General features: G+C 40.3%; 1 protein-coding gene across 1 annotated transcript in view; it reads right to left on the bottom strand.

Moving 5' to 3' along the window:
* The window catches only part of SEMA5A (semaphorin 5A), a 641,391-nt gene that overhangs the window by 161,631 nt on the left and 466,548 nt on the right, over window positions 1-13,212 (bottom strand). Inside the window, exon 11 of the mRNA XM_075062673.1 lies at window positions 1,376-1,583. Within this exon, the coding sequence (XP_074918774.1) occupies window positions 1,376-1,583 (208 nt within the window). The remainder of the gene's footprint in view (window positions 1-1,375; window positions 1,584-13,212) is intronic.

A 13,212-nucleotide genomic window follows, 5' to 3' on the forward strand; every position in this document is an offset into this window, starting at 1 on the left:
ACCTTTGGTCTGACCTGGTATCGCCATTCTTATGTTCTAATGCTTAAACATAACAGTTAAAGAGGGCATGGATGGGTATGATGGAGAATAAAAGCAGGAGATACACATGGCCTCTGACACAAGTCAGGGTACCAGTCACTCCATAACAACACTTCTCTCTCTGTCTGAAATAAACAGGGATCTTGTTTATTTTCAAATCTCTTTAAGAGAGGGAAAATGCTGTGATGATGGTTCAGCAGTCAAGTGAACACAAGAAGCATAAGGCTATACTAATGGACATTTTCCTTTCCAGATGTGTAGATCCTTCATTCATGCAACAGCAGAATACAAAATAAAAACAACTACAATAACAATAAGATTCTAGCTTCAACTGGCTAAATCAAGAAGTTGTTTCTCCAACCTCAGCTGATGTAAATCAGCATAGCTCTATTGAAGTAAATGGCTCTATGCTGACTTACATCAGCTGAAGATCTGGCCCATCCAGCTATGGTCTAGTTCCCATGCCAAAGCATTTCTGTCAACAGGACGTGTGCCAGAAGAGAGAAGTACTATGAGGTGAAACATGGAAAGAGTTGCACATTGAAATATGAATTTCTTTGTTACAAGATTTTGTCTGAATTTAGGTGACAATTTTTAAATATTTAATTTCCTTTTTTGTAACAAGAGAAGTACTCAGCTAAGTACCTAAATAACAATTTCCCCAGCTAGGTTTTCCTTAACTCTTTGTTTATCTCAAACTTTCTTTCTGAATCTCCAGAGACATTCAATTTGATGCATTACAGTGGAGTTTAAAAGGAAGAAAAAGACCTACCATTATCTTAAAGTTGTCCCTGAATTTTATGAATTAAAAACACAAAATCAAATGTTAACCAAACCACCATGTGACCATGAAGCATATTTACTAAACTACATTTTGGTAACATAATTTTATAATATATTTTAGGGGGGAAAGGGGAGACGTCACTCCTTTTCAGACAGTGAAGAAACATAAGTGATGAATTACTGTATTCAGATACATTTGGCTTCGATCCCAAGGTGGCTACCTCTGCTAGATCTTCAAATACCATTTTCTATGCCACATGATACTGGAGACTTATTTGTAATATAAAAAATTACTTTTGATTAAGTCAAACAGTTCAAATTGTATATCTTAACATTAAAACACCTCTCTTGGGAGTTTCTTCTAATCATAACAAATTACTTAATATCAAAAGTACTCCCACAGTACTATTTTAAGCAATGTAAACAAGAAGTTTAGATCCATAGTTATAAACATATGTTAATTTTGATTCCCACAAAGCTCCCTTTTTCTTCCATGAAACCCTTTAATTACGTGCTTCTCTTCAAGCAGATAAAGCCAGCTGATCTTTCGTACCTGTGGGTTTTGTAAAACAGACATCTCTTCAGGGGAATCTTCACTACATGTTCCTGAAGACCCACAAACAGAACACTCTGGCTATGCAGAATCTGCAGGCTCCTGATAGGTTCTTTCTGCCTCCTTGGAAAGAGCTCAATTTCCTCGAGTAAGCAGCTGCTTGAAGTCTGATTCATTGGAGCAAGTACTTTCTTAATAGTGCCATAGTCTGTAAAGGCAAAGGGGAAAATTACAAACTGGAAATCATATAGGGAACACTACCTACTCAATGCCACTCATTGCCACTCCACACATTTGGAGGCTTTGTAAAAGGCCATTTAATTTGGAGGATTCAGCTGGGTTTTCTATTAGTGTAAACTGCCCACTATACAAGTGAAAGGAAACTGAACAACTATAAATATTTTGTAAAACAAATAACAGCAAAGCAGTTTAGGAGCATCAGACAAACACCTTAACACAGTGGATGCTGGAAGATCAACATTCAAAGTTCAGCTATTATGGGCACACATCTGCAGAATCCATTTATAGCAAGAACTATGATCAGAGAGTGTATAGACATTCCTATCATTTCTAATTTACAAGACGACAGTATACCTGACTATTTTTAAAAGACTCAGCAAAAAATAATGAAGTACATTGAAGCCTGACTTGATCTGCTTTTGTAAATGAATGAATTTAACCACAGACTACGAACAAATAGGACAGCTTTTATTAAACAAAGTAACCTCTTTAAGGAAGTGCACAAAGTATGAAGAGCCGTATGCTTGTTTATTTGGTAAGGGTGTATGACACTACAAAGTACAAGTGCTTCACGCAGATTGTCTAATCATTTTGATCCTTATTAGAGAAAGTAATCACCTTTCCTCTGGCTGAGAAATACAGTGATTCACTGTGCATGCTACCTGCCGTTTGGTCACTTCTGAGCAAAAACGGTTAATCACGCCCACTCGATACCAGACTGTTTATGAGATTTCTGAATTTAATTAAGTATTCTCAACATTTAAAAATATTTAACATGAAAACAAAGGACCAAATTCTCATCCAGTGTAGACACCAGACAAGGGTCTGGCCTAAAGAGAGCACTGTGTGATTCCCCGTGTGCTGCAAATGGAGAAAATTAAGAGTCCAGTCATGAAAACCCTCACTTACATAAATAATCCTTATATATACAAGTTGCCCTTTTCAGGCATATGGGGCAACCTATGTGAATGAGGAATGCTTATGGGAGTAAAAGTCTGTGTAACCTTTGAGTGGGCTAGAGTTCACTTCATTTCCCGTCTACAGTGCCTTAAAAAAAAAGCAAACAAAAAAACCTCCTCCCATAGAAACAGGATTCAGAGTAGAAGCCGTGTTAGTCTGTATCCGCAAAATAGAACAGGAGTACTTGTGACACCTTAGCTTTCGTGGGCTACAGACCCACTTCATCGGATGCACGCAGTGGAAAACACAATAGGAAGATCTATATATACACAGAGAACATGAAACAATGGGTGTTACCATACACACTCTAATGAGAGTGATCAGTTAAGGTGAGCTACACACACACACAATGAAACAATAGGTGTTACCATACACACTCTAATGAGAGTGATCAGTTAAGGTGAGCTATTACTAGCAGGAGAGAAAAAATCTTTTTGTAGTGGTAATCAAAATGGTCCATTTCCAGCAGTTAACAAGAAATTGTGTGGAACAGTGGGAGGTGGAAAGAAACATGGGGAAATAGTTTTACTTTGTGTAATGACTCATTCACTCCCAGTCTTTATTTAAGCCTAATTTAATGGTGTCCATTTTGCAAATTAATTTCAATTCAGCAGTCTTTCATTGGAGTCTGTTTTTGAAGGTTTTTTGTTGTAATATTGTGACTTTTAGGTTTTTGAATGTTATAATTCTTGAAACAAATCAGACGTCAAGAATTATAACATTCAAAAACCACTCGGAGAACACTTCAACCTCCCTGGTCACTCGATTACAGACCTAAAAGTCACAATATTACAACAAAAAAACTTCAAACCCAGACTCCAACGAGAGACTGATGAATTGGAATTAATTTGGAAAATGGACACCATTCGGCCCACAGGACTGTCCTGCCCAGCCCTTGAACTCCTGGCTTGGGAGGCTAGCTCCAGCCCACTTCCCTGCTTTCTCCTCCACCCCGCCCCCAGCAGCCTCAGTTCTCTCGCTCTGCTGCCAGCACAATGCTCTGGGCGGCAGGGTTGTGATCTCCTGGGGAAGTGCAGCTGCAGAGCTGGGTCTGACCCAGTGCTCTGAGCTGTGCTGTGGCAGTGGCAGCGTGGCCCAGCTCCAGCCAGGCAGCACGGCTGTAGTGCTACCAGGCACCAGTACTCCAGGCAGCGCGGTAAGGGGGCATGAGAGGGGGGGTTGGATAGACGGCAGGGGAATTTGGGGTGGTGGTCAGGGAGTGTGGATAGGGGTAAGGCAGTCAGGGGAGGAACAGGGGGTTGAATGGGGGCAGGGATCTTGGGGTGGCGGTCAGAAAGGAGAGGGGGTTGGATGGGGCGGCACAGGGCAGTCAGGGGCCGGGGTTCCAGGGGCAGTCAGGTGACAGGGAGCAGGAGAGGCTCTAGCTTTTTTGCTGCTCCAAGCACAGCAGGTAGGCTGCTTTTGGCAGCTTGTCTGTGGCAGCTTGTCCCCGGTCCCACAGATTTGGCGTACTCACCGCCAAATTGCGGCTGAATCCGCAGGACTGGAGGACCTCCCACAGGCACGCTGCCAAAGGTTACCTGATTGCCACCCTCGCAGGGACTGGCAAAGCGCCCCCTGCGGCTTGCTGCCCCAGGCATGTGCTTGGAGTGCTGGTGCCTGGAGCCACTGCTGACAGGGAGAAGGGTGGTTGGATGGGGCAAGAGTCCAGGGTCGGGGCATCAGGAATGAGAAGAGGGGTTGGCTGGGGTGGCAGGAGTCCGCGGGTGGTCAGGGGACAGGGAGCGGGGTGTGTGGATGGGACTGGGGTCTCGTGGGGGCCATCAGGAAACGGGGGGGTTGGATGGGGCAGGAGTCCCCGGAGGGGAGCAGATAAGAGGTGAGGGCCAGGCCACGACCCCCTTCCCTAACCGGCCCTCCATACAATTTATGAAACCCTCAGGCTAAAAAGTTTGCCCTCCCCTGCTCCATTTTCTTGTACATATTTTCAGTTGGAATCCATGCAGACTCTTCCTATGCTGAAATCACTGCTAGCCAATCAGGTAAATGATCAACCAACCACTCAGTTAAGTGCATAGATTTAAAGACAACCCTGTTACAAGAAAACACAAAATTGAGAATAGCAAAATAGAAATGACTCTTTCTCCATTATTGCATTTAAAGAAAAGCTGGTGAATCAGACTATTGAGACAATTTAACTAGAACAATTTGGCTAAAATCAGAACAACATTCAAAGCATACAATTAAAATAGAAGTTATTTTTCCCTCTCAATTTCCCCTTGTTATAATCAGCATTGCCCATGCTTCCCTGTTAGAGGCTTAACAATGTCAGTAACCTGCTGCAAAATGCTTCAGAGTTAGGGACAACTGCCTGCTTTCTGCTCCTGGGCTCAGCTTCTCCCAGCTCACCTGGCCTTCGGCAAAGCAGCTGCCTTGCCTGCTTGCCCTCATGGAGTCTGACCTCAGCAACAGGGAACCTATTGGAGCAGACCCAAAACTACCACACCCAATTCCAGAAGCTTCTGGATGTGGAGTGCTTAATCTGCCTAGCAACAATGACCCAGACACAACTCAGTCCTACCTTCCCACAATGGGTCTCTTAAAGAGATATCTCCCTATAGGCACATGGGTTACACTTGCATGGTCAGAGTCGTGACCTCTGAATACATCTTGCTTAGGCCTTCAGATTACACTTGCATTTCACAGAAAATAAAATCATTTAACACCATTCTCTATATCTCTCTCCTTTCTTGGAATAAACATATTTGGAAGGATTTACGTAGAAAAGATTATTTGTTCAAAACTACCTTCTGAATTACATTTTTTATTTTTATTATAATTTTACCTCCTTCCCTCCCAAGTATAACTAGTCAAATTGCAATTGACTGTCCCTTTCTCTCAAGCCACCTAAAGTATAATTATATCTAAAATTAATTAAACCCTTAGCAGACTGTGATTCTGCATTACAGATAGGTGCGAAGCAGCACAGTAGGCAGACAGCATGACAGTAAAATACTGTTCCTAGTACTGGTGACTGGATCCAGAATCGTAACTGCAGTCGCAGCAAGTTTCAAGGTCAGTGCATGATGTTTGAACTACCACAAAAAAAAGTCATTAGCTGAGTTGCTCTGTGGATAAGCTTGAAATTATACCGTGGTCCATCATCCCTGCTGGAAATGGGATGTGAAACCAACATCAGAAGAATAAACTGGGAGGAAGAAAAGAATTGGGGGAATATTTATGCCTACTATGAAAACTGTATTTCTTCAACTAAGCAAATAGCAGATTGTCTACACATGTGTTTTGGTATAAAGTACATAATTAACTTGTACAAACATACATAATGTACTTCTCTGTCTCTACACACCCACCAACCCAAAGATTAAAGTAGATTCCAGGTTAGACAAAGTAAGAGTGCTTTGGATGTGAAGTGCTGTTTGGACAGCTGAAGAAAAAGGAATGTTTTGTTTGTGTAGGATTTGTTTCTTTTTTCTGTACAAAAAGAGCAGTAGAATGTTATGGTAACAACAGAGTAAGAATGATAAGGTTGGACTGTGTCATAAATAAAGATTGTTGAGCTACTTTCTAGATACCACTATTAATTTCAGTGTGTGATATGAATTACATGAAACTAAAAGAGAAAATAAAAGCTACTGCATGTGTCTATATAAATCAAGGATATCAAACTCATTTGGTGAAAAGGCCACAATTCCATTTTTAATTATGCTCCATGGCCTGGGCTATAATTTTAGGACTGCATAGTACCCCAATCCATGAAAAATATGCTCACCTTTAGACCACTGCTACTAGTGTCTCCCCTACCCCATTCTGCTTTCTCTGTTTTTTTGCCCCTTTTTCTTGTCTTTGTGTATATTCTTTGTTCTTCCCTCTGCCTTTCTTTTCCTGCAGTATCTTCCAATTCCCATGTCTCCATGGTCTTCATTCTCAACCCTTCCCCATTATATCTGTTAAAATGATCCGCTATTATACAGTTAATGTTAACACTGACACGGGAAAATGAACGAGACTGAAAAAGGACAGAGGACTTCCCACATCTCACAGCCATTTTTTTCAGAGATTCTGCAGATTCAGGTAGACAACACTGCATCAGTTTATGTTTGATTCACATCTGTAAAGTTTTCTTCACATTCATGAGGGCTACAAACTTACTTTTCTTTTAAACAAAATCTTGGATTCTGAAAAATTTGAACTTGTTTTGTGGGTCACACATAGCCCACAGACCATGTATGTATTTATCTATCTATCTATATATATATGACACCACTGATCTGTACACATGTAGATGCATATCTATCTGTGCAAACTCAGACTCAATTAATCTCCTTTAGGTTAATGTAATCCAGAAGTAACTCCATTAAAATTATTGGTCAGTATGTAAACTGGCAATTAAAGTCATCTAAACAAACTTGTATAATCAGCTGCAGAACAACCACAAACCAAGATCTAGTCCTATCCTTAAAAAACACATATCCCTGTATGAGCTACTCTGAAAATGAATGATACCTATCTGAGCTATCTCACTGCAGTTGATAGGACGATTGTCTAACAAAACAAACAGTTCTGGGTGCATGTGCAGAGCAGCATCGTGCATTTAACCCAAATAAGACAAATAGAAACTCAAAATGTATACATTATAGAATGGAGAAGACAGATATCAGGTATTTGGACAGAATCAATCATGCATCTTTGTCCACTCTAAAATTAAAAGAAAAGCAATGGGTGAGCATGGGGGCAGGAGAGAAGAACAAAACTAGAATATTGCTCAAAGTTCTCTGGGGAAAGAAACATTTCAGGCCACTCTATCCCAATTCCTCACATAAATATTTACTTCAGAACCATAGTGGCTCTTCCTATGCCAGGAAATAGCCATAATGAAGGTACCATGATGAATGTAGACTTTTCTAACAGATATAACTTTCCCTTCCATGGATACAATCAAATTTATAGCATCATCACAAATATTGACAACAGCTCCCACAGTTATTTCAGAATATGGATGAATAGCATGTTCACATTCTGGGATTATGCAAGACAAGCCGGAATGGATCCAGACAACTGATAGTTTTGTTTCCAGTGAGAATGACTGGATATGTGGGGGAGGAGAAAAAGATAGCAATATTGACAAGATGGAACCAACTCACTGAAGTGCTATGTAAGTAGTACAACAATGTTTGTATAAATAGACTTGCTAATTTAAAAACTATATAGTGGATATCTAATGTACTGTGAATGAGGATGATGAAAAATCAAAGAAGGTTCTGGCTGAAACAACATATGGTGGGTCCAGTAAGTCTATAATGACACACAATATTTCATTAATAATTGAATTTGAGGCAAGGTTATGGAGAGCAAATTTGGAGACAACCTACAGTGAACAAAAAATGAATGATGAAGTAGGAAAAGGACAATCACTAAAAATGAGAAGCAAAGTTTGAGATGAAAGTGGTCTGATGGAGTCAAAACACATCAAAAGCAATAGAAAATGCCACACAAATTAAAATGTGATGGCTTGCAGAGGAAGAAATATTTAAATGACTACCAAGCATGGGCTGAACCTTGTAAAAGACAAGAAGAAATAAGCCTGCAAGCAAACTAACAGAACTCCTACCTCTGGAAAGATTTCAGCCAGGAACAGGGGCACACAATGAAGCATTTAAAAATTCTTGAAGAGAAAAAGAAAGCAAACCTTTATATTTCAGCTCATGTTTGTGAAAGCTTACTGAATCCTTGGAGAAAAATTGTTTTTCACAAGCCATAAAAAAGCAATTGTATGGCTGTATGTAGTGAGGTGGTGGGATACCTCGCAGCCGAGCCTCCCCTAACACCAACATGGACGGAGCCAGTGGGTCCTGCACCCACCCCACAGAGGTCACGGTACAGGACAGGAAGTAGAAAAGTCCCGCTGCAAAGCTCAGTTGAAAGCCAGACGTCAGAGAGGCCAGATGCCCATGGCCCAGCTCCGGGTTAGGGAACGCAGGCAGGCTGCGGCCAACCTGAGGACTTGCCGGGCCAGCTGAGCCTACCCCTTGCCAGCTACCCCGAGGAGGAGCTGCGCCTACCCCTCGCCAGCTACCCCGAGGAGGAGCCCGCCTACCCCTCACCAGCTACCCTGAGGAGCTGCCAAGCCTATCCTTTGCTAGTTACCCAGAGGAACTGGTGGTGCTGGAAACTGCAGAGGATGCCAGCCAAACCCAGGTACCCTACGAGGGGGAGTCCGGAAGTAGCCCGGGGGCAGCCGACCCTGGCCTGGCCGCAGCAGGGCCAGAACCAATGTCAGTGTGTTGCAGTCAGGATCCCCACTGACACAGCAGTGAGTTTCCTGCCGCTGCTATGGCCCTGGGCTGGGACACAGTGGAGCAGGTGAGCCTGCATCCCCCCTGCCACCCCACTCACGGGTGGCAGTCTCCCCCTCACATTTTGTTCTTTTTTCTTATTTTTAAAACAACCCTTGGCATAAGATAATAAACAGTGAGTTTTATTTTCCTTATAATCTTCAATTTATCATAAATGCAGATTGAAAATCTGAATTTGTTCTAGTTTGCAGACTTAGTAAAGAATAAAAAGATAAACACAGGAAGCATTTCAGCCATTCAAATGCCTTGCTACTACAACTCATTACCATGATAAAGACAGAAACAAGACCAGCCAATGGCAAAATTAAGAATAGTACAGACATAAAACAAATAGTTTGTTATTAAGGCAAGCAACCATAAAACAAAGGTCCTTGCCAAATGGAGTATCTGGAAAAACAGCAGGTAGCAGACTTTTGCCGTGATTTTCTTAAAAGAGTTGCAAGCTGTGGATCCTACTTTACTAATACAAAAGACTAACTTTTAAACACTAGATAGTCTAAATAAAATGGCTTTGCTAAAAAAAATTCTTTGCAAAATCATATTACTCAAGGGAAATAGCTACAAAAACGTAAGATCTGGCTTTTTCAAGATTCTAACATTAGTTTTCTAACAGTTTTCTGTAACACACCGCAGAAGAATATCTTCTATCAAAGAAAAATTACAAGTAGTTTGTCATAGTTGTTTAATTAGATTTTGAAAAATATCAGTGTAATCCAGAGTGACAGAGTTGGTGCTCTCAACATGAATACAGATACTGCCAAAAATCTCTTGGTTTAAAAATAAACAGTAAGCATCTTTTCTAGTATACAGAAAGCACTTGCAAGCACCAACAAGACATCTTTACCTAACTGTCATTAGTGGGTGAGTCACTGGTACATTCTAGCTGCTTTGCATTGTTTTAGCAATGATAAGCAATCATAAAACTACACAACCCACCAGTTAAATTGTGTTTATGGCTGCTATGTGTCACTGAAGCATCATAAAAAGCCAGAGCATAGCGAAGAACAAGGTTCAGTATGTTTTGATATAGATGGGACACGCAGGTGATACTCAGGGTCGATGCAAATAAAGTCTAACTGGAATTTGGAGAGTCTTGAAAACTTGAGTTGTTCACATGAGCCTTTAGGCCGGAATGTTAGAAGTCTGGCAAGAACTGCTTTTGGCCACACTGACAAATGGAAATAGGCTTTCTACTTCAGGATCTGCTCCAGAAACCAAAATATTAGTGATATTTCAAGCATTTGGGTTTAAATCCAACTCTGCTCTCACATTCAGAGGGATTTGGATGTGAGAGGCTGGTTTATGAATCTCTAATATTTGTAGAGAGGACTGGAACCCAAATTTCCATAGCTTAAAGACTTTTGGGAAAAGTCCAGGCAAAAATAAAGTCACCCTCATTGTAAGAGAAAGAGAAATGTTACTAGAAAGAAAAAGAGTAAAGATGACTCACTTGTCCAGTTATTCCATCAGGTGAACTGTCAGTGTCTTCTGCTCACCACTAACTCATCTACTCTCACAATGCTGCATTTCAAAGCATCTTTACGGTTAAAGAATGTTTTCTGGCAATTGGAAAAATAAAGTACAGTCTGTTCTTGGTTTTGATAATAGTGGCTATGATTTTTAGTAACAATTTAGTAAGAGGCCTGAGATAAGTTATATCTATATAGTTCTATAGTGCCCTGCTAAGTGTACAATGGTCTAAACACCAAAGAGTATTTAGCTTCAACATTATCAACATTACCAGAAACATGTAAAGATTAGCTGTTTCTTTTGCAGAGAATGTTGAAAGAAGCCCATAAGGAATGAAGAAAATTTGTTTTTAAATATTATTTACTTGGTTTAAAAATGTCAGTATTTCTGTGATCCAATTTTTTTAACACCCTCTGGATTATAGTGAAAGTAGTTTTGAAATATAAACCCTAAAAAGCCAGAATACTATTGTAAACTATTAGAGTCATCTTTATTATTTTTGGCTCCAGACCTTTTTTACTGTCTCCTTGCCTTTTATATTTCAAGTAAATGTTAGTGCTCTACTTGAGTGAATGCAGTATTGAAAATTAAACTTTTGAAAGAAATGTGCTACATTGTTGATAATGGTTATCAACAAGAAGGCATGATGGTCCATTATAGGCACCTGGGCTTTTAAATTGATGAGATAATTGAATTCATTTGCAAACTGTTCAGAATCTGAAAGGGCACACTTTTAGTGATAAACTATTTGAATATCCTCTGCAATGATTACAGAGAGTAGAATTTTAACACCCTTTCAGCATCTCAAGAGAAATGAACTTGTACCTTCTATAACTGGATGAGTATTTAACAATTGTATGTCATATCTTCTGCTCGGAAGTACTTCCCCAGTGGGATAATTATGCTTATTTTTCCCCCTACACTTCATCCTGCAGTGCTTCTTTTCATTATTGCTTTTAATAAGCACATCAGTTTAGCTGGTAGCTATCCTCAATCAGAAGCATGGGTTGTTATGAGTACAAGAATAAGTGAATGAATGAAGTCAACATAACTGATCTAGACACTTTTAGCTCAACAATGAAATAATATAGAGACAAGAGAGTCTAGATCTGTCACATTGTCCTGGAAATACTCAGATGTTACTTATCACTTAATATTTTAAAGTTTCTAAAATTTTGAAATACATTTTAGAATTTCCAAACACAACAAATAGCATATTTTTACTGAATGTATATGGGGCAACCCCAATTTCAAGCTTCTGTTTACTTTCTGTTCCTTTTTAAGCAGAGCATATTTTAAATCAATTATGCCATCAATTTCACCTCTACCTTGATATAATACGACCCGATATAACACGAATTCAGATAAAACGTGGTAAAGCAGGGCTCCGGAGGCGGGGGGGAGGGAGAGGGCTGTTCACTCCAGTGCATCAAAGCACGTTTCATATAATGTGGTTTCACCTATAATGCTGTCATAAACAGATAAGAAAAGTTAATAGCACAAAAGTACTTTATATCTCTTTGACTGTAAAGGGTTAACAAGTTCAGTAAGCCTGGCTGTCACCTGACCATAGGACCAATCAGGAGACAGGATACTTTCAAATCTTGAGGGAGTGGACGTTTTCTGTGTTGTGCTGTTAGTTTTGTTGGTTGTTCTCTCTGGGGGCTCAGAGGACCAGACGTGCAACCAGGTTTCTCTCCAATCTCCCTGATACAGCTCTTGTAAGTTCAAATATGATACTAGATAGATAAGCGAGTTAGGCGCTATGTTTTTGCTTTATTTGCAAATGTACATTTGCTAAGGAGGTTTCAAATTTGTATTTTTGCTGAAAGGATTTAATTGTTTTGAAATTAGGCTGGGAGGTATTCCCAGTGCCTATAGCTAAAAACCTGTACCTATTCCATTTTAAATTTACCAAGATAATTTTTACTGTTTTTCTCTCTTAATTAAAGTTTCTTGTTTAAGAACCGATTGTTTTTTTATTCTGGTGATGACCTCAGGGGACTGGGTCTGGATTCACAGGGAATTGGTGGGGAGAAAGGAGGGAAGGGGGGAGAAAGACTAATTTCCTGTGCCAGGATTACTCTCTCTCTCAGGAAGTCTGGGAGGGGAGGGAAGGAGGGGAGGTGAATTTTCCTCTCTGTTTTGTGATTCAAGGAGTTTGAATCACAGTGATCTTCCAGGGTAACCCAGGGAGGGGAAATCTGGGAGAGGCAACGGTGGGGGAAAGGGTTTACTTTCCTTGTGTTAAGATCCAGAGGGTCTGGGTCTTGGGGGGTCCCCGGGCAAGGTTTTGGGGGGACCCGAGTGTACCAGGAGTGTAGCGCTGCCACTGGAATTCCTGGTTGGTGGCAGCGCTACAGGTTCTAAGCTGGTAATTGAGCTTAGAGGAATTCATGCTGGTACCCCATCTCTTGGACGCTAAGGTTCAGAGTGGGGAATTGCATCATGACAAATGCGGTAAGATTTTTTGGCTCCTAAGGACAGTGTTATATTGAGGTAGAGGTATATTTTAATAATTAGAGATCAAGCTCATCTCCAATTTACAGTGAAATTGCTAAAAGCAACTGCTCTGTTTAGTATTTGCCATGCAAGGAGCAAGAAATGAAACACTTGCACCTGCTTTAGTACACTTAAAGTACAATAAATCATAAGTTTGTAGCTGGTAAGAATTTTACTACTAGTGTTTCCTGTGAATAAAAACAGTATTATATTAAAAACAATAGTGCAATTAGATTATTCCTTTGGGTGCCCTTTCCTAGGCTCTTCTCTAGGACCAGGACTTAAATCTAACTCCAACGAGTCTGACTGAATTTCATTCCATTAAGGAAT

This window comes from Chelonoidis abingdonii, chromosome 2 (genome assembly GCF_003597395.2).
Source record: "Chelonoidis abingdonii isolate Lonesome George chromosome 2, CheloAbing_2.0, whole genome shotgun sequence".
Classification (NCBI taxonomy): domain Eukaryota; kingdom Metazoa; phylum Chordata; order Testudines; family Testudinidae; genus Chelonoidis; species Chelonoidis abingdonii.